Source organism: Mus caroli, chromosome 3 (assembly GCF_900094665.2).
Source record: "Mus caroli chromosome 3, CAROLI_EIJ_v1.1, whole genome shotgun sequence".
Taxonomy (NCBI): domain Eukaryota; kingdom Metazoa; phylum Chordata; class Mammalia; order Rodentia; family Muridae; genus Mus; species Mus caroli.
The window spans coordinates 50,908,165-50,934,051 of NC_034572.1; the positions used below are offsets into that span (position 1 = coordinate 50,908,165).

Below are 25,887 nucleotides of genomic sequence, written 5' to 3' on the forward strand. Positions count from 1 at the left end.
ACTTGAAGGAAGGCAAAATGTAGATATACTTCTGACTTAAACAAAAATGTAAAGTAGATTTTTTGAAATGGAATACTTCCTCATGCCTCTGTGATCTCATTTTCCTTAGAACAAAATAAGCCTCCTCTCTAAAACAATGACCAATTTGTTTTCAAAAGGATTTTTTATTATGAACATATTTATTTAAAGGGACAAGTACGTATCATGGAATAGGTTGGTTTGGAGTGATGAAGCCGGGGAGTCTTTTTTAAAAAGATCTGAACTGGTACCCTTTTTCTTTTCTTCCCATTTCCACCCTTACCCAGACCAAAGACTCATCATGTAGCTCTGGTTAGCCAGAATTTGCTATGTAGACCAAGCTGACCTGTAGCAGGCAGTGGTCCTTTGCTTCCAGAGCACTAACCTATGCTATAGACATACACTACCTTCCTTTGTGGGGGAACACAATAGACGCCCTCAACTCCTAGACAAATTCACCACTTTCCATCCCAACATGTGTGATAAGAACATGTGTTGAGTAGATATATGAAAGGATGAACTTAAAACAGCCATCTCACTACAGATGACTTAGGGGTATATGGTGAATGTAGGACAACAGGACCTGTCAAACGCCTTAGTCAACCCTGAAACCTAACTCTACAGTGTGCTTTCCTAATAACTATACCCCATGTTCCAAAGGCTATGAAGCAGCCACTGATTGCCCTACATGTTTTGCTAGGTATGTTTTTCAGTTCTGAAAAATCTCTTAAAAACTCAAGACAGAAAACAGCCCTTTAAGTCTTCCCTGAGAGGAGCACGGCTCTCCTTGGCAGCATGGATCTGAAATGGCTGTGTGAGGCTGGGCAGCTGACTCTACCCCCACCCCCAGAGAGGCTGTCAAGCTTGACAGAAATCTGTAAGACCTGCTAAAAGAATCCTGTGCTTGCCTCCCTCCATCTGTGTCCCTGTTGCCCTGGAAACGAAAGGCCAACCTTAGTCAGCAGTTTTGTTTACAAGCTGTGCTCTCCTGCCCCCACCCCCAAGTGCCAATTAAAGAGAGGCCAGAGGGGAAACAGTATGGAATTGGCTTGAAAATAGTTAACAACGCAGGCCCTCAAAAGCTCGATGCTGTTGCTTCAAAAACATAATGCTAAATTTAGAAACTAAACTTAAGGAAATATTCCAAGTTGAGAGACAGACAGACAGACAGACAGAGATTCTGAATGATGAAATATGGGGATGAGACCTAAGGCCTCATGCATGCCAGGCAAATCATCTACATGTGCTATATCCTTATAAGAACTCCACAACATGTATGAATATATGCACGCATATATGTGTTCGGTATACATGTATCCCACCTATGCATGTATAGGCGCCATACCACACGCATGGAAGTCAGAGGATAACTTGTGGTAGTTGCCCTCTTTCTGCCTTATGATTTTTAGGGGTCAAAGTCAAGTGCCATGCTTGGTGGTAAGTGCCTTTACTCTTTGAGTCATTTTACAGGCCCCTCTTTCTATATATATGTGAGTGTACTGTCGCTGACTTCAGACACACCAGAAGAGGGCATCAGATCCCATGACAGATGGTTGTGAGCCCCCATGTGGTTGCTGGGAATTGAACTCAGGCCCTCTGGAAGAGTAATCCGGTGCTCTCAACCTCTGAGCCATCTCTCCAGCCTCAGGCCCCTCTTCTTATTTTCCTATTTTGAAACAGGGTCTGTCACTAATTGCCTTAAACTCCCTTGGCAGCCCAAGGTGGCCTAAACTCTCAATTCTCCTGCCTTAGCCTTCCAAGGACTTGGAACTAGAGGCCTGCTACCACCAGGCCTAGCCTAGGTAAGACGCTACCTCTATGGAGATCCTGCTACTTTGACCCCAATTCAGCAGTGGTTGAAGAGCTTACTGGCCAGGAGGAGTGGTCAATGGAAAGAGATACAGAAGTATCTTCTACTGTTTCCACAGGAAGTGAAGCTGTCTGGGCTCAGTGACAATAACAAAAGTCAAAGAGGTAACCACGGGGACCCAAGGAGGTGATGATGTTAATTTACCCTTTGACCAACAACTTAGATTAGAACTAATTATTCTGTCTCATCTGCTACCATAAAAGCCATTTCAAAGCAGTCACATCCCACTTATCCTTGCATTACTTTCAATCCCAGGGATACTGGCTAAGGGAATCAATAGGGAGAAAAAGGAAGAAAGGGGGAAACAGTTTCATCCTAAACCAATGAAAACTCGCTTTAAAACTGCAGTCAAAGCCGTCTCCAACTCTATTTTGTTAACGCCCTCAGTGACTTCAGCACTAATGAGCTAACACAGGCCTCTACTGGGCCTGGTGGCAGAGTGTACAGGCCAGAAGGCCTTGCTACAGACTGAGGAACTGCTTTCCTCCTGGAGCAACATCAAACCATAGGTGTAGAGTAATAAGTGAAGAGGAGGAGGAAGAGAAATGAACAAGGGCTGAGAAGACAGGCTGTTCAAGATCTCCTGCAGGCAGGGGAGCCAGGCTGGTTACAGATCTCTCAGTGAGCAAGAGATGGTCAGAGGGCCGCTGGTGGCTGAGGCAAAACAAACCAAGGTGATTTTCTAGACACCCCAGAGGTCCCATCAGGAAAAACCAGTCCTCCTCACTATGAATTCCCATTTGATGTTAGAAAGCAGCTGAACAGGTGAACCAAAGGCCGTTTTTACTTTGAGTCTTTTCCTACCTCTACCCTGGTGTCAAGGCACAAATAGCAAAATGAAAAATCACCAAAAGAAAGAAGTCAAGAAGCCTTCCAGGGGTGGGCAGTATGGGTCGGTCGGTAAAAGTGCTATTCGGAGCAAGCCTGACCATCTGTGGCCAACCCCTCAAATCCCGGATTGGAAGGAGAGAGCTGACTCCTGAGGACTGGACTCTGACCTCCACGAGTATGCGCATACACACTAATAGCAAAAGGCCTGCCAAAGGGCTGGAGTAATGACTTAGCAAGTAAGAACAACTGCTGTTCTTGCAGAGGATACAGGTCAGTTCTCAGCACCCACAAGGTGGTTCACATCCACCCTTACTCTCGTTCTGGGGAAGACAATGATCCGCCAAAGGATCCAGGCATGCCTATGGTGCACATATATGCATGCAACAACATTTACACATATAAAAGAAGATGCGGGCGTGGTGGCGCACGCCTTTAATCCCAGCACTCAGGAGGCAGAGGCAGGCGGATTTCTGAGTTCGAGGCCAGCCTGGTCTACAGAGTGAGTTCCAGGACAGCCAAGGCTATGCAGAGAAACCCTGCCTCGGAAGAAAAAAAAAAAAAAGAAGATGCATCCTTTTTAAAAAATTGAAGCTGAGCAAGATGATATCCAAGATATTCTGGAAATATCCTCAGAAAACACTTTCATGCCATTATCATATGGCCTTATTTATTACCTATGACTTGTAACAGGGACCATGCTGTTTCTGGATAGGTTTGTGGTGAGGAAAACAACCTTCCATGATTAATAAGTCTACTTCAGAGGGTTTTTCCTCCTATAATCCAGTAACAAAATTAAAGAGATCAAAACCATCCATCCTACCTCTTAACTAGACATGCACACACACACATACTCACTGATACTCACACACACACACACACACACACACACACACACACACACACACGTGCGAGTCAAAGCTAAGCAGTCGTTGCCAGCCTTTCTTTTGCTGCACTGTGGGAAGGACTGGAAACTGGGATTCCCTAAAATGCACCAAGTTCCCCAGCTGCCACAGCTCAGTTCTGAAGGAACTATGTTGGCATTTCTGTAATATGAACCATCAAAACTATCCTTGGCTCAAAGGCACCTCCAGCTAGAATAAAGGAAACAATGCCAGGCCCTTTTCCACACCCCTTTTCGAAAATTCTTTCTGTGGGAAAGGAGGAGACAGGGCAAAAGAAAGGCAGAAGAGTCGGACACAAATCACTCCTAACAAAAGAGTGACTTGAAGAAACACACACACACACAATCACTTAAATACAAAATGATTTATAAATGCTAAATATATAAAGACAATTTATAAATGCTAATTCACATTCTATTTCCAAATAAGAAATTGACTGATTCCACATAGAAATATCCAAAAATGGAAAGCAACAAATCATATGATTATCTCCTGCCAAGAAACATGATAGGATATATCTAAAAACCTTAATAAAAGTTGTTACCATGATGCAGCCAAGAAAGTGAAAATGAAGATTCTATGAGTAAACGCAGTAACTATAGCTACTTAACAGTCTTCTTCTTTAACTTGATCTTCATTTTCCCTATTTTCAAACACTACATCTGAGATGTATTTGATGAGCAAGACATTACTATTGATAAAAGATGGATAGATTTTAAAATAACAGCTGTAACTTGAGAAAGTCTTTACAACACCCCTATATTCCCTTCCAAGGATACTCTCTGAGCAGTTAAAACTATATTTTTAACAATGGCAAAAAGGCTCAAACTCAGCCAGGTGTCTTTTTCCCTCCCTCCCATATCCCCTTCTTCTTTGCTTCTCTGTCTTTCTTTCTCCCTCTGTTCTAGGAACAAGAACCTTGAACACTCTAAGCAAGTACTCTCCTATTGAGCTACGCCCCTAGCCAACTCTGGGGCCTCAAACTCTCATCCCTGAGTGGGTCTTCTGAGTCATGGATTGAAGCCATGCCTGGCTTTTTTATTTTGTTTATGACATACAATGCTGAACCCTCAGAAGACACACAGCATTTTTCTCTTGACCAAATAGGTGAATAAAGAATAAGTATTATGGGCAGGGTGGCACATCTTAGTCCCAGGATTTAGAAGCTGAGGCAGGAGGATCTTTGACAACAGGACTTTTTCTTTTCCTTTCTTTTCTTTTCTCTCCTTTTCGTTTCTTTTACAATGTATCATCATGTTGCTTTGGCTGTCCTGGAACTCACTCTGTAGACCAGGCTGGCCTTGAATTCACCAAGATCCACCTACCCCTGTCTCCCAAGGGCTGGGATTAAAGGCATGTGCTACTATGCCCAACTATAACAAGATAAACATAAAAGAAGAAAAGTCTAATTGATGCCCATGCAGTTTTGTAGAACATTCTGATCAAATCCACATCCAAACCAGTTTTCCTTCTCATTCTGCTTTGACTCTATCCTTTTTCATACTCTATCGTCAGACAAGATGGCTGGTTACAGGGGGCGTGTTTTATGGAATGCCTGCCTACTATCTCCTTTAATGAGGGAAAGGGGACAAAGCTGACTCCATTTCTAGAACCAGACCCTAAGACACCGGCAGCTTCTCTCTCCCATCTCTTTCTATTCTCTCTTCTGGAAGATTGCTGTTATAATGTCCTGGTACTCTTAAGATTGTTATGCTTCCTGTAATCCCAGCGAAGCCCAACCTGCCAGCAATACTCACCATTAGCTACATCCTCCTGGACCTTGCAAACCACCCACCAGTTGACTACCGCTAAGTAACCTCAAGTCAATGGCGACAGAAGAACCACCTACCTTAGCCCTTTCTAAATTTTTAACCTACAAAGCTGTGATTAAAGTAAATGACTATTTCAAGTCTCCGAGTTTGGGGGGATAACCTGTTGACAAAGTAATAGCTAATTGGAAGATGTTCTTTTTCAATTTCTCCTTTCTCTCTTTTTAAACACTATCAATGGAAGGCAAGGCAGCCATGCCAATATAACCATGCCCATGAGCTAGTTTAGCTCTTTAGCTCCTAAGGTTGGCCCTGAAGATAGTTCAGGCAGAGAGAGTTGGGAGAAGAAACTGGTCTGTGAATATGAGTCTTTGGCCTTATCTTGAAAGCAAACAGCCACCCAAGGCCACAGAATCTCCAGCAGGTACCATGGAAGACCATACCTGCCTCATGAGCTCCTCTTGACGCATCCTAATCCTCTCTCTCTCCATCTGGATCCTCTGAAGCCGCAGTTTCTGCTGCTGCTGCTGCTGAGTGGTCAGTGCATTGGGCACACTCATGAGCCCCGTGGGTGGGTTCTGAGTCGGGTGGTTCTGTGGACTCAGGCTAGTGGCCACGACTTGCTGGTGTTGGTGATTCATCGCTACAGAAGGGAATAACGAACACATCAATGACCAAGGTCTATGACACCGTATTATAAAGAGACCATCAGAATGCTTTGTGCTTTGGAGTACAGAGTCCTGAATTCCTTTCAAGCATTTTACCATTAATTATTAATTACTATTTAACAATTATTCCCTTAATTCAATTCATGAAGGTACAGGTTCCAGCTCCACACTATCCAGTGTTAGTTTTCTGTACTGTTAAACATCTTACGTCATATGTTTCCCACACCTAGAATACATTTTTATTACACTTATTGTGTGTGTGTCTGTGTGTGTATACACGTGTGTAGGTTTTTGTGCTCATGCTTGTGCATGTGTGAGCCACATACACGTGGAAGCCACAGTTGGTTCTCTACTTCCACATGTGGGGCCCACAGTTGGACTCATAAAGCTAGGCTTATACCAAGTACCTTTACCCACTGAGCCATCTCACAAGCCTCAAATACATATTAGACATAACATAAAAAATAATGGTCAAAATATGTCGCTTTTTGTTACAAGTTAGAAAAAAATTTTCACCAGGATACCCAGGAGTGCATGAACCTTTCAAACACCCGGAATAGCTGTAGCAGCATTACAGAAGGCATGTAATCAATTCTCAATATCCAATGACTATATAAGAATACTCAGCATGAATGGGTGAACTGAGAACAACAGAGAAAAAAACAAACAAACAAACAAAGACATCAATCATAAAAGAGGTCCATTTCATACTTTCTTGAGAAAGAATAACTCCTGGGATGGGAAGCATAGCTCAGTTAATAGAGTACTTGCCCAACATGCAAGAAGCTCTTGGCTCATCCCTAGTGTCAGATAAACCTGGAGTGGTGGTCCATTCCTATAATCCTAACACTCAAGTGTGGAAACAGAGAATCAGAAATGCAGAGAACTCTTCAGCAATACAGCAAATCTCAGCCCTGTTTGGGCTACATGAAACCCTGTCTTAAAATGTACAAAGGGGTAGGCGGGGAGGCCAGGCAGTTGCGGCATCTACAGTTAATCCCAGCATTGGAGAGGCAGAGGCAGGGAAGGCTCTGAGTTGGAGGCCAGCCTGGTCCACAGAGCAAGTTCCATGACAGCCAGAGCTACACAGAGAAATGAAATGAAATGAAATGAAATGAAATGAAATGAAATAAGGAAGAGCTGGAAAGAAGACTCCATGGTGAAGAGCCCCATGGCACCTCTTCTAGAGGTCCAGGTTTCCAGTACTCATGGAAGCTTTTACCATTTCCAGTTCCAGAAGACACAACACCCTCCTCTGACCTCCGCAGGCACCAGGCATGAATGTATGCTATGAATGAATATATGCACAGACATATATGCTAGTAAATACCACACACACACACATACAAATTTTGAGAAAAGGTTGTGCTCAAATACGGTCCCTAATTCTGCCTCCAAATACTGAGATGTTTCAATTAAAGCCTAAAAGCTAAAGGTTTGTATTTATTTGTGCAGGGGATGGAATCTTGTATATAAAGAATGTGCTGTACCACTCTACCCCAAGCCCCTAAGTTGAATATTTTAATCTTCAGTTTGGTGTGGATATCACGTGGAAGCATGTCATATACCTGAAATTCCTTAGATAAAAGACATTGTGTGTCTAAAGCACGCATAACAGATGCTTGGTCGTCCCAACTCAATTACTAACCTTTGATGTAAGGACCCTATGGAACCTTATGGGCATTTCTCCCACCTTTAGTTTGAGAAAAACAAACAAATAAACTCACAGCCCTTATTGATGGCAAAATATTTGAAATGTATATTTTCCTTCCAGAACTTGGTATAGCCAGTCTTTGTTGAAGGCTGGAGGAAGAAAGATTTTGGACATATAGTGTCACAGGGAAAAATGTTACCTCATATACACTTTTACCTAAGACAAAAATCTGACATCTGGAAGAGTTAATTCATAAAATCTGTTTCAAGTCAAAGGAAGGAAGTATTAAACAATTAACTCAAAGGACAGACATTTCTGTGCTCTCTAGAAAAGAGCATTTCTACTTTACTGATATAACTGCTATAGGCAAGGAATAACACAGAATGTTCCAAACAAACATCAGAAATGTCCAGATTGAGGGTGGGCGGGGTTAAAAGGCTGTTAATACTACTGACTTTTTTCTAAATGTAAACTAGCTAGTACTTTTTATTTATGTGTTTGTGTATTTATGGGTGCCTAGGAAAGCCAAACAAACGACCAGACATAGGTTCTGAGATCTGAGATGGTCCTCTGGAAGAACAACACGCTCTCTAGTGTACTGAGCCACCATTCCAGGCCAAAATCTCAAGTTTTAAAGAATCTGACTGAGGTCTGAGAAGTTACCAACATAACAAGGTTGGTGTGGCCTTGTCTTCAGCAACCTACGTAGAGCAACCTTGCAGAACATCCTTGCTGCCCAGGGTTTGCTCACAAACAGTACAGTCTTCCACCACTCAACTCCATACCACAACCAGACACTCTCTGTAGATTTTATTAATGTCTGATTTTTGAAATCTGGGTATTTAAGACTCAGCAGAGGCAGCTTCTTCCCAAAACCACACCCTCGCTAATCTTCAGGACATCTGCTCTTGCAGGTGTTCACTCTCCTGGGAGACGTTGGTGGGAAGGGACAGTAGAGCTCTTTTTTTTTTCCTTCCACCAAATTTAGATTTGACCATTTAGACTAAACATCCCTGGTTATTGACTACAGAGTCTGGAAAAGACCGAGCCTTAGACAATGGCTTTCTTTTCAAAATAAAACATAGTCAAACACAGCACATTCACCACACCACGTGAGGATATTTATAATAATATTACAATAGTAAAAGACTAAACAGGATTTATTTATTTATTCAGTCATTCATTCCTTCATTCAATGTGCATTGGTGGTTTGCCTGCATGGATGTCTGTGTGTGGATGTCAGATCCTCTGGAAGTGGAGCTGAGAGAGTTGTGACCAGCCATGTGGTTCCTAGGAATCAAAACTGGGTCCTCTGGAAGAGCAGCCATCTCTCCAGCCCTCTAAACATGATCTTACTGTCTATCAGTCCATCCTTTCAGGGGCATTCTAAATAATAACAACAACAATAACAATTTCAGAGAATAAGGGAATAAGATAATCTCATGGATCACAGGAACAAAACCACAGGGGACAAACCATGTATCAGACCATGGGACTACTAATGGAAAAGGGGTGGGGGTGGACTATGCATATACACCACCTGTTCTAGAATCAGCCAGAAACTGGTAACAGCTGTGCCTCTGTAGAGGAGGCCGGGTAGGTGTCAAAGATGGAAGACCCTCTTCACACTCTGCATCATTTAAGTTCTGCCAATCTGCACATACTACTTATGTAAAACACGAGCCAATTTTTTAAATTAAAAACTGAAATAGCAGGGGCTGGAGAGATGACTAGGCAGTTAAGAGTGATTGTTGTTCTTGCGGAAGGAGGTTTCCCAGCACATGTGTAGCAGCTGACAACCCTCCTTAACTTCAGTTCCCAGGAACCCAGTGCCCTCTCCTGGCCTCCTCAGACACCAGGCATGCCTGCAGTGCATAAAAACATACATCCAGCCAAAATATTCCCACACATGAAATAAAAATAAATCTTTTTTCCCCCAAAAGTTCAAAACACAAAAACTATGGCCCTGCAAATGTCAAACTCAGTATTTTCCGAGGTCGCATGAATTAAAATGACACTAGAATTATTTCAAACACAACAAACAAGGCTGAGAAGGTAAGACCATCAGAGCTAAGAGTCTGCTGTTGCAATTGCTCAGATTGCAATACAGAAATTAGGAAAACAAGACCCAGAAGAAACAGCCTAGAAGCCAAGTGTCTTGGCTTAATTCAGGCATCCACTACTCAACTCTGCTCCTTCCCATGGTTTAATTTCTAAAGGCTCCTGAGATGCCGCTAGACTGGAGCTCATGACCATCACTGCTAGTTGAATGTCTTTAAAGTCACTGCCTTTGGGGGCCAGGGAAAGAGAAGATGGCTACAGCACAAAGAAGGTCACCAGGAAAACAGTCAAACATCTGACTGCAATGGACAAAATATTCCTTGGGATGATATTCCAGAACATTTTTGAGAGGAAACAATGGTCCCACTTTTAAAAAGAGTACCGCAATGCAGTATGAAGCCAGACTACCATAAACTGCTCAGAAAGACTAAAGACCTTATGGGTTCAAGACCTTTGCTGTCCTCCAAAGAAAGAAGTAATCCAAACACATAATTCCTCTACTGACACAAAACAGAATCAAACTCAAGTTGAGCCATCTGTTTTTCCGGCTTCCAAGAGAGTAAAATTATCTTTCTCATCTTTGGTGGGGGAAGAAGAATTGGTTTTCTTCTGCTATTGGAAAATTGGCTTAGAAAAGAAAAGAAAAGAAAAGAAAAGAAAAGAAAAGAAAAGAAAAGAAAAGAAAAGAAATTAGGCTTTTTATAATATGAAATAAAACAGCAGGAAAAACAAACTCCAGAGCATCTGACTTGTGATGCGGTAACAGTGAACATCCTCGGTGAAGCATTGTGGGTAGTAGGGGTTACTGAAGACGCACATGATCCTCTGTCCAATGCTTCCCAGGGACATTGCACAGTGACATTCTCTTACCCTCTCTAGCATAATACTCTTGGCCATTTCTACAAAACCTTAAGAGTAAAATGAGCTCAAGGTGAAGAATGTTCCCGAGTTCAGTTCTATCAAGGTGGGAAAAGCCTCTGCTTTTGAACTGCTGCCCTTTGCAGCACCAGGAAACAGACAGCGGAGGGACAATTCAAGGAGAAATAACTTCCCTAGTCTAAGAGCTGAGGAATCAGAACAGAGGGAGCTGCACTGTGCTCTGGATATTTGACAAATGTCTGGTCTCAGAGACATCTAGTGGCTTGTTCTTCTGGATTCTAGGCCTGCTTCCCTCATTTACAAACAGCTTTTGGTTCTACAGCCACAGAAGGCAAAGTGGAGAAAACACGGGCAAACAATAAGGTTAGGTGTGATTATAGAGACCCTCCCAGGAAGAAATGAAGCCTACTGTAGGCAGACTGTGCAAAGAAAGACCCCGTTCCAGTGGCCAGGTGCTACACAGAAGTTAAGAGAGACACGGATGCGACTTTATTCCCTTCTAATTCTTCCCTGCAAGTCCTGCTTGAGTGTGGGAGAGAAGGAGGCCATATCCAAGGCTAGCAATGCTTCCTGTCAAATTCTCCGCTTCTCCTCCTCCTCTGCTGACAACATCCTGGAGTTACAGTTTCGAAGCTGTACTTTCTTCAACGTCTCTGTGGCACAGTCCCACTTAAATGAATCACTGAGGTCTTCCTAAACCGAGACTTCCCATTTCTGCACCTATTTCTTTCTGTGTCTCGACTGCTACCAGTCATACAGAGTTCCACACTGGGAGTCACTGTGGCTCATCAGATCAATAAGAGCACAATACCAATGGAACCTATACTAATGCATACATAGAACTAACTGGATGAATAAGGGGCATAAGAGACAAACCTCTGAAACAGACATACAAATAGTTCTTGAGAAAATACACAGTTCCAAAGAAAAAGGAGGAAGCTTTACTGTAGAGAAACCTGAAAAACACAACTTTGCCAGGTGACCTGGGTCAGCATTACGAGCGACAATATGTGACAATGGCATATAACCTTGACAGGACATGGTGAGAATGGTGTGACTTGGCTTTAAAATTAAGAATCTCCATCATCTTCTTTCCCAAAACCATTACGCAAGTCTAACTCTGCGTGTGTGTGTGTGTGTGTGTATACATGTGTGCACATGGGGGGGGGGAGTCCAATTCTAATAAAGGGTAATTATATAAAACACAAGAGCAATACTCCTCAAAGCTACCAAAGTGATGCAAAACAAGGAGAACCTAAGAAAATATCCCAGCCAAGAAGCTTGAGACAGGACAGGTGAAGATGCTGTCTGGATGCTGTATGAGGTGTGGAACAGAAAAAGACAGCAGCTAAAAGCTAATGAATGAAATTTGAATGGAGGTTGGAGGTTTTAATTTTATTTTTTATTCTTATTTACTTATTTCTTTGGTCTTTTTGAGACCTAACTATGTATCCCTGGCTATCCTGGAACTTGATAAGTAAACCAGGGCTGGCCTCCAAACTTTAGCAATCCTCTAATCTTGGCCTCCCAAGTGCATGAGTTGCCACACCTGGCTTAAGGTGTGGATTTCAATTAGCAAAAATGAGCCAACACTTGTTTATTAGTTATTACAAACGCAGCACATGAATGTGAGATTTAACAGCAGAGGAAACTGGGTGTAGAGGTATATAGAAATTCTGCACAATTTTTTTTGTAAAAGTGCAACAATTAATTAGGGAGTATAATTAACAGGGAGGTGGGGAAAAGACACAGGGTTGGAGTGGGATATGGTCTCTAATGTATTTCATAAAAGTAAAGATACAAAGGAGCTGTTTCCAGGTGTATTATGTTGTCACTCAAGATTGTGAATCTATTTTACTGCTGGACTTCTCAGTCTTAAATATACTCAAGAGTTCCCTGTCCTTTTCTTTTCTTTTCTTTTCTTTTCTTTTTGGGGGGGTGGGGGGTGGGGAAGGGTTTGAGACAGGGTTTCTCTGTGTAGCCCTGGCTGTCCCGGAACTCAGTCTGTAGACCAGGCTGACCTGGTCAGAAATTCAGAAATTCATCTGCCTCTGCCTCCCAAGTGCTGGGATTAAAGGCGTGCACCACCATGCCCGGCTCCCTGTCCTTTTCTAAGAGAGAAAAAATTACAACACCTCTACCTTGTAGGACTCTCTCCTGAGTAAGAAAGCTAAGAAATGCTGGTCAACCGCAGCTTAGTAGATGTCTTGGCAAAGCACTGAATTATGATTAGAATTAAATATTTAAATATGAATCAACAATTATTAAGCTCCTACTATGTTGAACAAATAATTTCATGGGTCTAGAGAATGTTATGCAAGATACTAAGTCACAGATGAACAAAGCAACACATACAAACACACACACACACACACACACACACACACAGGCCTTGGTGGGAGACAGACTGAAGTTGGAGAGTGACCCAAACCAAGCCAGAGTTGGAGACCAGCTAGAACACGGAAAGACTGAAAGAAAACAAAAGCAAAGAATACAGCAGGAAAAGGATGATAAAGCATTAAGAAAGGTCTACCTATCCAGTCTCCACACACACGTGCTGGGAGCAGGAAAGAGTCAGAGATGGTTTTATCTCCATAGCAGTTTTCACAGGGACTTAGAAAAACTTTGCTGTATAAAATAATCTCTTTAATGCAAAAAAAATTTTAAAAAAAGAAAGAAAAAAAGAAAAATTAAGAAAGAAAGAAGAAAAGGAGAGGGAGGGAGGGAGGTGCCTGTAGGCTGGGTGTGGTGTGCACAGCTTTAATTCTAGCACACCAGAGGCAGAGGCAGGAGGATCTCTACAAATTCGAGGCGAGGTTTGAATCCATACCAAATGCACCAAGCAACCCTTTAACATCATCTCTGAACACAGGCATTCAGAAGAGGCTGACACCGTGTTTGAAAATTGAGTAGTACTTCCTCAAAACAGTAAGCATGCAGCTAGCCAATGCCATTTGGCTAGATAATACCCAGGATTTGTAACCTGGGAAACTTCCTCCTTAAAACAGTGTGTCTTTCAGTACAATGTAAGCTAAGAAGTTTATTAATCTGCATCATCAGTAGCACATTTGGCAACCTAAGTACACCAAGAGAGAGGGGAAGCCAAGAGCTATAAAATCATAGACCCTAGAGTTAAAAAGTGTTGAAACTAAGGTATGACCAATCATCCTGGCTTCCCTGTAACTGAGGGGTTTCCTAGGAGACGGGACTAATTCAGCGCAAGTCACTACCAAATGGAATAGCTTGTGACTTTAGGCCTGTGACTCTCAGCAGCCCCAGGGTTACCTCATCAAGACAGAACTCTTATAGAACCAGCTGTCACAACCAGTTGATATTTAAGACTAAGGCCATCAAATCCAAAATGGCAGCCAATGTGCTTCAAATTACCCATTATTGGAGGAGGGCATATTATTTTATTAACTCTGTATGCTGTAACCAAGAAAAGGTCAGGTGATGGGGTCAGTCCATTTAGACCTGTGCTTATCAGACTTTCATTAGTAAAATGTTTTTTTTTGTCATGAGCCCCTATCTAGCTTGAAGCCAGGGTTCCCCTATGTCCAGGGGCTCATTCAGCAGCTTGCCAGGAGCTCGGGCTTCTGTTACTATGGCCATAGTAGAACGTCAGCCCCTTTGTGCTCTCCCAAGTCTCTGGGGATCACTTTCACCATACAGGCATTTGTCAACTATTATGTTAAACTTTTACACTAAGCTTTTAGAGACTATACCCCATATTAGCTACTGCTCATACCCTCTAGGATTCTAGCACAGACCTTGGGACACATTTTAAAACCGATGATTTCCACCAACTCACGAATTTAAGATCACACAGAGACATTCTAATACCCCCAGGAAACCTGAAAGGGCAGTTTGCACCAGAATGCTACATAGGCATCACTAAGGGGCCCCTATCCCTACCCCGGCCCTCATTCAGAAGTCAGAAATAGTTGTTAACCTAGGTTGGAGAGGACAGCTATTTCCCCTGGTGCTACCTCATGAAGTCTCATGCAGCCCCTTTAAAAAGATGAAAACCTGGATCACATTTGGATGGTGTTCTGACTGTATGGTCTAATTTTACACACACAGAAATTACAGCACTTTGTTCCTGAATTTAAAAAAAAAAGAGAGAGAATTTAAAGTCAGATGCACCTTTGAAAGGTTACATCCCAGGATTCATATCACTGCTGTCAGGTAAGACTAGACCTGACCATGTAACGACACAGAAGCCAAGCCAAAACATACAGGTGTTCATCGTTTCTGACTTACAAACAGAACCAGTGCACCAAGTTCACAAAATATTCCAGCAGGAAGAGTGTCTGAATGCAGCTGCAGGCCTTTTCCTAAACTCTGTTTATATGCTATGCATGGTTTGACTCGTGCTGGCCAACATCACGTGTCTTGCAGCCCTGTCTGATGGAAAACACATGTCCACAGAGGAAAGGAAACCCAGCCACAATGCAGCCTAGACTTAGTCTTGACACAATAACTACAGATGCCTCTCTTATCTTCCTTGTGTATTTCTTAGCTTTTGTCAACAGTAAGCCACTTGTAGCTCTTACTTCCCAGAAACAGTATTTAACATCCAAGGATGTCAGCAAACAAACAAACAAACAGGAAGAAACCAGCTTTTCACTGCCAGTGCATTTGGTTCCAAACGTCTGTAAAGTATTAAACCAGTAAGTTTCACAACCCCGACTTCACGCTCAAATCTTTAGTCTTTAGTTGTCTAGTTCTCAGCTGACTCAGTTGATAAGCACAGAGCTCAAGGACAATATACACTCAGCTAAACAGAATCTCCAAAGACTGGCACGGAGCTCGCAACGCTGCAAGTGTTCCAGACTCTTCCAGTAAAAGAACTTACAACCCAACTTGCAATTACTTCCCAGACAACCTTGAATTTTAAGCACCAAGAAATTATTTTCCTGCTTGTAATCTTGCTTGCCCATTTAAAACAGTAATCTTATTCTTAGACCAGTGCACAAGTAACTGCGCACCTCTACTCTGCTAGGAAGAAGACAAAGGCTTGTGCCACTGGCTATGATGCTCTCCTTAGTGAGCAGACTCTCTGGATGTATAGTTTAAGGATCTAACTAAAGGCCACTGGCTCTTATCATTATAACATATCCAGAAAAATAAAATGGGGTGGGGCACAACAACCAACCCTCCCATTCTTGTCATGTTGATTCCTGAATTCTTCTTTAGAGTGTGTGAGTGTGAGTGTGTGTGTGTGTGTGTGTATGTGTTCACCTAAAACAGCATCAGCCTGTGTGACCCCAATTCCACCTACTTGTGGAATATCTCAAGATTTACCCAAAGTGATCCAGCAGGAAGCACTACTACATAGATGGTGTGCTTAGCAATTTCTAGTAGGGAACAGTAGAAACTAAGACCTTAACTGCGCTGTTCCAGAATGATATCCTTCTGATTCTGAACGTGTTTCCATGGGTGGGCACTCTCGGGGAAAACAAAATTGTTTTACTACCTTTAGATAGTAAGTGTACCTTTATCCCAAAAGGACATGACAACTCCGATTCCTGCCTATTTACAGAGGTCACACAATCCACATTAAGAATGCATGAGGCGGGGGCTGGTGAGATGGCTCAGTGGGTAAGAGCACCCGACTGCTCTTCCAAAGGTTCGAAGTTCAAATCCCAGCAACCACATGGTGGCTCCCAACCACCCGTAATGAGATCTGACTCCCTCTTCTGGAGTGTCTGAAGACAGCTACAGTGTACTTACACGTAATAAATAAATAAATAAATAAATAAATAAATAAAAGAATGCATGAGGCAGTCCAAGCAGGTGGAGTGTTTTATAAAAGGGAACTTGAAGGTAACAATCAAACACTAGGAATTATTGGCTCTGTGAGATATCACAAAAATTAAGATGAGGCATTAACAAAGATAGCAATGGGACATCATCACTTATCAGTTTAGAACCACTTGAGGGACAGGGGGACCAGACACAGGATTAGAAAACTGTGATTTAACCCAGGGTATCAAGATGAAGAAGGCTCATCAAACTGTGTGGCTTTGCGCATGTGTGAATTTCACAGACTACTGTACCCAGCTTGCAACAAAATGTCCATTAAGAGTCAACTGCCTTGGAAATAGAAAGGATCAATATGAATAGTGGTGACTTGGGGATGTTAAACTGCACTGACCCTTTCATCGTTTCTGATATTCTACTGTTAAATTCAGTGATGGAAAAGACAGCAGGGTCCCTTCCCCTCTGGAGACGGGCAGTCACACAAACAGCACGTAAATAATAACATTTTACTTGGGGACCATAGCCCAGGAAGAGGAGAAAGGAGTCCATGAGGACACCAACTAAACAGTATGTTCTGCACATGGCAGGATGCTGCGCGTGTGAACTCACAGCCACTGTGCCTGCCTGAACAAACCAGTCATTCTAGCATGGAGTGTTCTGAACAAGAGTGGCCCCCACAGGCTCATGAGCTCTCACCCTCACTTAGGAGCTACAGACAGTGGATGGGGACTGAGGGAGAGAGAATCAGTTTTAACAATGTGGCTCCCGGTAGGTTGATATTCCAACGGATAACCCCACACAGAAGTATGTGGACACTCAAATTGGAATTAGTGGGTTATTAAATTAAAATTAAAAAGGATACAAAATTGGAGGGGATAGAGAGATGGGTACAAGTGGATCTGGGAGGAGTTAAAGGAAGTGGGGGTGAAGATGATGAAAATGTATTGTGTGAAGTTCTCAAAGATTTAATAAAGATACTCTTAAGGTGAGAACATCCCTGACTTATGGTACTTATGTAAAAAGGATACAGTCCATGTGTTCCAAGGCAGAGGGCAAGGGGCAACATATAGGTTCGCTGCTGCCTAAAAGCTATGGAAGGCAGCACTTTAGCCTGAATTCCAGAGACGCAGGAATCTCCTTCAGACACCCTGCTTGAATAACACTGGAAATTGCCAAGTGATTCAGTCACTTTAGGTCAAAGGAGGCTCAGAACTAATGTCTCTCAACTGCCTCTCCCAGACATACAAGGAGGCTGGGACCGTACTGGGTGTGTGTGTGTGGGGGGGGGGGTGGTGGTGCAGGGGGAGTAACTCCGTTTTGTAAGAAGTGGGAAGTAGCAGGCTTTGCTTTTAGCACACGGCCAAGTTTGGCCCCAGGTAAAATGAACAAATGCCTATAGCTCAACATTTCATTGGGAAGGGTGAGCTTTAAAGGGCTTTGTCAGTAACAATGGAAACTACTCAAGACAGGAACTGTGGCTCTCAACTGTCTAAACCTGATCCACATTAAGCTGAGATCAGGCCTGCAACTCAACCTATTCTCGAAGGTTTCAAGAAGCCTCCTGAGAACTCCCACTGGCCCTGCTTGACAGTGTCCAGACAATCTTGAGGAATCACTGCTTTGTGCTTTATACCCAGAAAAAAAGCATATTTATCCTCAAAGACGTGTGGGCCTATCTCGCATGAATGACCTATCTCTTGTAGGTAGACCCATCAGAGCCCAGCAAGTTCAAATCCATTCGGTCACCAAATAGGGCTTCCTGTTATTCATTTTCCCATTAGCTCCATGAGTTTGGTCTTCTTTCCATCTTTCAGCCATAGTTTCCTCTTAGTCCAATTTAACTTGGTTATTTACTTTTATTCTCTTAAATGTTACATACTATAAAAGAGGAAAAAAATAAATGAATGAAAATATCAGTTTCTTTCTTTCTCCTCTTCCTCTCCCCACCAAGAAGAAACAGTGCTTTGAATGAGAGTGGCCACCATAGGCTCAGATATTTGAAAGCTTAGTCCCCAGGGTGTGGGACTGCTTAAAAGAATTAGAAGGATTAGGCCCTGTGGAGGAAGTGTGTCATGTGAGGGGAGGAGCTTTGAGGTTGCAAAAGAACATGTCAGGCCCAATCTCTGTCTTTGCAAGCATACCAGCAGAGTAAGATGTACAATTCTCAGCTACCTCTCCAGCGCCATGCCTGCCATGATTATAACAGACTAACCCTTGAAACTGTAAGGAAGCCCCCAGTTAACTGCTTCCTTTTATAGGAGTTGTCTTCGACATGGTATCTCTTCACAGCAACAGAACTTAGACCACTAGCAGAAACAAAGATCCTAAACGCTACACAAAAAGCCCTTATAGTTAAAAGGCCACATCAAAAGACATGCATATACCATTTCTCAAATACCCTGACAAATGATGCAGGCATATTTGAGAATGAACTCATGAAACATGCCAAAAGCTCTCATGCTATGAAAAATGAAAATAAGTAGCGCAGAAATATCCAAACTAATGTTTCCAGAATGAATTAAAAGATGCATGGAGACACATCCAAATGGTGAATTAACTCAAGTCCTTAAGCTATGCATAAAATAAGGCCAGAAAATATAAGCAAATTCAAGTAATATTTCTGAATTCAATAACAGACTTGAATAGGCTAAAATTAAACTTATCTATGCAGATAGCTATACAATGTATTGGTTGTTATGTAAATTATATCAGGTAAATATACTGTGAAGCCTAACTGAACCACACTGGAAATTATCTTTTGATGATCATTCATCCCAAGGGCATCGCCATGTCTCTGAGCACAGCTCACTGACTGAAGATGGAAATGCTTTTCCTCAGAGCTCATTCTACATACTGAATATTAAAGGCACTGCAGCCAGGGCCCCAGCAACTCTGTCCCCACCCCCAATTCTCTCAACCAAAATGATCAAAGTTAACATCCCCCGTCCACGGTGTGCCTCTTAAGATCACGTGATAATAACACATTCCTGTTGCTTCCTGCCAAATGAGTATAACAGTATGACCAACACCTACGTCATAGGAAGCATGAGACAGATGCAAAGTTAAAGATCATCGACCAAATAAATGGCCTATAGTCTTAAAAAAAAAAAAAAAAGTCAAGCGTGGTGGCACACACCTTTAATCCCAGCATTCGGGAGGCAGAGGCAGGTGGATTTCTGAGTTCGAGGCCAGTCTGGTCTACAAAGTGAGTTCCAGGATAGCCAGGGCTATACAGAGAAACCCTGTCTCGAAAAAGAAAAAAAAAAAGTCAAGGTCCAAAAAATCTAGAATTGGAGAATCACTCCAGGTTAAAAGAATTTAATGACAGGCTGGGGATACAGCTCAATGATAAAGCATTTGCATAGCATGACTCGGGCCCTGGGTTTGATTCTAGCACCCCAGAAAGAAAAAGGGGAAAGGAGAGAAGGAGAAAACTAAGCAAAACATGTGTTAGCAAAACACAAAACTCGTATGGACTACACGTTAAATACAGAACTGTATCAGTGGTGGGGTCCCCTCATTTTGATACCTGTACTCTGCTCAGAAAACACAATCTAAAGTGCTAAAATATTTACAGTTACAAATCATGGTGTCTCCAGTTTTACCTTCCACTGTTAAGGAAATAGCTAGAGCGGTACCAAAGTGGGAGGCTTGCTGTAGAATCTTCCAGGCCCTGTGTTTAATCTTCAGCAACACAAACAAAACTTTGTTACTATGGTGTGTGGTGGTGTGTGCCTGTATTCCAGGCACTGGGAGGCTGAGAGAGCCACTAGTTTGAGGATACCTGAGTGAGATGTTGTTGAGTGAGATGCTGCTGAGATGTCCTGAGTGGATGGATGGGTGGATGGGTGGAAGGAAGGAAGGAAAAAGAAAAGATCATATACACACAGATAAGCAAATCAAGCTATGTTGACAAGAAAATTACCAACAACTATAGTTACCAACAACAAAGGTATATATGACAAAAGACAAAGACTTTAGGTTCCTTGTACTGAACCTAAAACTTTTCTGAAGTTTAGGATTCTTTCAAAATAAATTAAGATTTTGTTTTCCCAAAATTAAACCTATGTTGACATAGTCTAGACTGCAGAGACTAATAGTTTTGCCTGGGTCGAGAAACTGTGTTTGCACTTGGGCCATTGATTCCATTAGTCTTGGACTTTGAGGAACCTCCCCTCCCCAATTAAACTGGTTTTGTTAAGTCACTTGCATTTGCAAGGAATAACAGCATCCTGGTTATGTAATGGGCTACATTATGGCTTTTGTTTTTTGGGTTTTGGGGGGGGGGGTTCTTGTGTGTGTGTGTGTGTGTGTGTGTGTGTATTTATACTTTATATTTACTGTTCCTCCCAGCTCCCAACCAAACTGTGACTTAAATAAAAAGCAAACAGCTTAGTAACGCAAGATACACTGTTCACAACTAGTAGCCTTTCATAAGAAATCTTCTGGAAAGCGGTCACTAGTCACTAAGACCAAGACATCCAAGTCAGGAAATTCCCCGGAGGAAGCTGTGGCACCCAGAGTTCTCATAGTAACAGTGGAGACCTGCCATGAAAGCCTTTACTTATCCAAGCTCAGAACTGTAACTGTGCCACTGTGCCCCAGGACAGTAACAAATAAACACGACAAAGGGACCAAAAGAAAGACGAAGAAGAAGCCAGCAACTGTCAACATCCAGAGTAAGGAATATCTTATGCAAACTCATTTTGTTATTCATATAATTTAGGCCCTGACATTTCCTCATATTGCAAGAAAATATATAATATATAATATAAAATATTGTCTGTTTAAGAGAAGACTGGCCCCAGAGAGGGCATAAGCATGTGTGTGTTGCGGTCTATGAAGAGAGCCCTCTCAGGAGCATCCCTAGGTTCTGGTGGCCCAGGCAGCAGCAACAGAAATACACTAAATATTACACAATGTAAAACAGCACCCAGGGGCCTTTAGGATAGAACTGCTCCGGGCATGAGAATGAGCCAATCACACTGAGGGAGAAACCACAGCTCCAATTAGTTCAAGCACTGACAATAGTAGACAAGCTGTTAATGTTTTTCTTGATATCTTGAGTATAGCACTGAAAACAGCAAAATGAAACTAAGCAAGAACTCAGTCAGCCATGTTCACGTCTCCTCTTTTCATTTTCCCCCCTCTCTCTTTCTTTTCAACTTTATTCTTTCCAGCTCTGCAAATATTTTAAACTCTTGGCAAAATTCAAACCTCACAACTCACTCTTCTTGGCTGTCTGAGAAATACAACACTGAAAAGGGGAAAGGACAGAAATAACAGGGCATGAAGTTGCATGACGTGCCGGGGAGCAGAACAACTCCTGCTGAGATTCCCATCTATGGCTTAGGAAAAACATCTGGATGAACAGGTAGGAAGTATCTGGATAGAGCATCTGGTAGAGTGTATACGGTCCCATAGGTAGGAAACATATGGTCACACAGGTTGGAAACATAGGGACATATGGAAAGGAGACACGTGGATAGACAGGCAGGAAGCAGCTGGATACACAGGCTGAGAAACAAAGCCAGATAGAAAGCTAGGTGCCTTAAGAAGACATACTTCCATCAGTACTAAAGATTGTTTTATTACAAGATCAATACTCCAGGGCCTAGAGAGAGAGTTCAGCAGTAAAAATCACTTGCTCTTATGCCAGACCTCAGTGTGGTTTTCAGGGCTTACTTGGACCACACAACTATCCGTAAACTCCAGGACTAGGAGATCCTTTGCCCTCTCCTGACCTCCATAGGAACCCAGCATGCACATGTGCACAAGCCATGAGAGGTGAGCAAAGCACTCACACACATAGAAGGTAAATCAGAAGAGAACGAGCGTGAATGGCCAATCACGTTCCTCACCACCGTGAATCTCTAGACCATACTCCTTAACTCCCTGTAAGAAAACCACAGCAAAGCTGTATTTTAAATAAAATTTCTAGACCTTGTCTCCCAAATGTCCAAAGAAACTGGGGGGGGGGGGGGGGGGGAAGGATGAAGTAAAAGCCGGCACAAACACACACTAAATGTATATGGTAACAACACTTGTGATGGTAAAAAGTAGAATAAACCCTTATGGCTACCAACAGGAGACTGGTGAAAGAAATTATAAAAACTAAAGATAGAGTAGCCCAAAATGTTAATCCCAACTACTGGGCGAGGAGGGCTCTGAGGTCAGAGGAGGTTACACAGCGAAACCTGCCTCAAGAAATCAATAACTAGGCTAGGATCTGGCGTGGTGATGGAGTTCTTGCCTAGCCCTGAGTACAATCTCAACTACTGCAAAAAAGATAAAAAACAACAAAGCAGGCTAATTAATTGATAGAAAGAAAAATAACGGCCTCACTAGTTAAATAATTCACACAAGGCTTATCATGTAGTCATAAACATTATGACTTATAAGCTAGAAAACCATGTCCGTATCCATTGATAGCTTAAAATTCGTTTGTATTTATCAAAATTTATGTGGCAAAACATGCATATGTGTAAAAATAAAAGTAAATCTACAATTAAAATTTAAATTGTGTGGAAAAAAAAGTTTGGTAACAGATATCACTGGCCAATATATGAGAAAAGACAATATTCACTGGATTAGGAAAGAAGTTAAAATAATAATTATTAAAATTATAAATGCATATATGCTCATAAGAATTCTACTTTAGCGAAATTACCCTCTCCATAAAGATTACGTGGCTGTAGGATGTACATGGTAGCACTGAACAAGCAGCTAAGGATCAGCATAAGGAGTTGGTTAAACAAAACACAGCGTATCAACTGTATGACTGTGACATGCAGTTGGTAAGACGGCATCACTCTGTAAACACTGGTTTAGAAAGCTCTCTAACACAAGCTAAAGTTATTATAAGGAAATACACATCCATGCAAGAGTGTGTGCTAGAGTAACGCTACCACAAATCCGAGGAAGCTGCTAGTGGTGGTGGCTGTGGGGACAAAGGGGTCGGAGGTCACAGTGGCAAGGAGGCTTATTGTTCAGGAAAGTTCTCAGAACCAACTCTAGGCTTCTTTTCCATACGCTAATGTTTCTTTTAACAAAAAGACCCCATCAAAAGGCATCATGCATGGGGCTAGAGAAAAGGCTCAGAGGATCACTGGCTGCTCCTGCAGAGGACCTGGGTTTGATTCCCAGCACCAGCAGCTCACAAGAGTCCATAACTCTAGTGCCAATACCCTCCTCTGGCTTCTGCGCCATCAGGCACACAAAAGTGGTGCACAGCCATGCATGCAGCCAAAACACCCCATACAAATAAAACAAAATAAAATAAAGGCATTACACAGAAGAAGAAAAAAAAAAAACCCTGCAACTTAAAAATATTTATGATACATTAATTTTTGAAGCAGACCACAAAAAAAAAATTTGTAGAGGATTTTCCAACACACACAACACATAAAAGAAAAATTACTTCATTGTGTGTATGTGTGTCCCTGCACCATGTGGAAGTCATAGGACAACCAGCAAGGCTTGCTTCTTTCCTTCTACCATGTGGTTTCCAGAGATCCCACTCAGGTTATCAGGCTTCGAGGCAAATGCTTCTCCCGCTGCGCCAAGACAAGATCGGCATGGAAGGAACTATAGAAGGATTTTGAACAGCAAAATTACAGTAGCTTTTTATTCTCTTGGTGACAGTTGAACAGCATTAGCTAATAGTGACCAAATAGCAATTGTTTCATAAGGGCAGGCTTTCTGGAATCTAATAGCCAAAAACATATTAAGGCCTTATTTTTTATTGTTGTCATTGCCTTTAAAAAAAAATAGTAAAAGTGAGTTTTCTCTCTTTAGTGCTTAAGTAGGGAAGAGTGTCAACCCAGGCTTTCTGTTTTCCAAGGCCTCATCTGGTATTGCCTTGCTGACTTCATCACGGAAAAACTGGTCAGACGAAGCATGAAAGAACAGCTGTCCCCTACCATCACCAACTGCAAAACGCCCAGGAATAAATTTAGACTTCTAGACAGGAAAAAGAAATTAATCAGTTTATGCCCCAGTTTGGGAGTTGGGGAATGGGGAAAGGAGTATACGATCACACGGGGGCAGAGACGACATTGCCCAGGAGACCAGAGAGCAGTGTCCATGTGTCATTCAATAGGTACCAAAGTGGAGCGATTGCCTGAATGTCAGTCAGCCAGCATTACTAGGCAGGGCCGGAGGGTGTGGAGGCAAGGTAAAGCTCCATCCAACTTTATGAGGGCAAAATCCTCCACAGCAAGGATGGTCCCAAAGAAGACAAGTGACAGGCAGGATTTAAACTATCAAATTCTTCAAAACTCCCAAGAGAGACATTTACTACTCTACTCAGAAAACAAATTTACTCAGTGTATCAACTTATCATCTATGTATTATTAAAATGCTAATTTCCTGAATAGTTAGGACTTTAGGCTTTCTGCTATTTCCCTGTTATTTTCTTACCAAGAAAATTATGTTTCTTGTATTGAGGGAAAAGATTGGGTTTTTTGAAGTTTTTTTTTTTTAAAGAAAAACATTTGATACTTTGATTCAGTACCAATAGGGCTCCCATCTAGTCATCTGTCTTATTTAGTATCTAAAGTCATCTTCCTTCCTCCATCCCTGGGGATGTCTGGTAATTCAGACACAAAGGCCAAGAATCTACTCAGACTATATCAAATTGAGTAAAACATTCAAGTCAACCAAATGTGGAAAATATGAAAATTAAAATTTGTGGTAAAAATTATACCATGCATGGAATAAGTATGTGAATTAAAGTAGAAGAAAATTTGTTTTTACAAATTTCCTCTTCAGAGACTATTTTATGAAGGAAAGTACAAAGATTCTAAGCATACAGGCACTCTGTCACCTGAAGTAGCCCCTGTTCTTACAAAGCCACTAATTCTACAATACAGAGATAAGCAAGCGTCTTCCTCTCTCACAATTAAGACATGATTAGATCTACAAGCTTTGGAAATACATCCAAAGCACTTGGAACTCATTAGATATGTGGCTAAAAAGTATCTCAGGAGTCAGGTACAGATGTTCAGGCCTGTAACCTAACCCTTAGGAGGTCTAAACAGGAAGACACGTTCAAGATCAGCTTTCCCTACAAATTGAGCTGGGGATCAGTCTGGCCCAGTATCAAAAGCACAAAACAAGACGTGTGGTGGTGCAAACCTTTAATTCCAGTGCTTCTACAAGAAGGAAGAATGAGTTCTAGGCCAGCCTGGTCTGCATGAGTTCCAAACTAGTCAGGGCTACCAAGGAACCCCTGTCTCAAACACAAAACAGAGAAGAGAAAGAAAAGAGTTGAGTCATCCTGGGAGTTGGCCACATTGGTCTTATGCCAACCACACAAGGTTAGCTCAACATATATGTAAATAAATGTAATATAACATACACAAACAGACTTAAGGACAAAAAGAAGAAGGAGAAGAGGAGGAAAAGGGAGGAAGGAAGGAAGGAAGGAAGGAAGGAAGGAAGGAAGGAAGGAAGGAAGGAAGGGAGG

General features: G+C 42.1%; 1 protein-coding gene across 2 annotated transcripts in view; it reads right to left on the reverse strand.

Annotated features, from left to right (window-relative positions):
* Wwtr1 (WW domain containing transcription regulator 1) overlaps window positions 1–25,887 on the reverse strand; it is a 119,814-nt gene that overhangs the window by 14,311 nt on the left and 79,616 nt on the right. For both annotated transcript variants that reach the window (XM_021158158.2, XM_021158157.2), the window contains exon 4: window positions 5,834–6,033. In XM_021158158.2, the coding sequence (XP_021013817.1) occupies window positions 5,834–6,033 (200 nt within the window). The remainder of the gene's footprint in view (window positions 1–5,833; window positions 6,034–25,887) is intronic.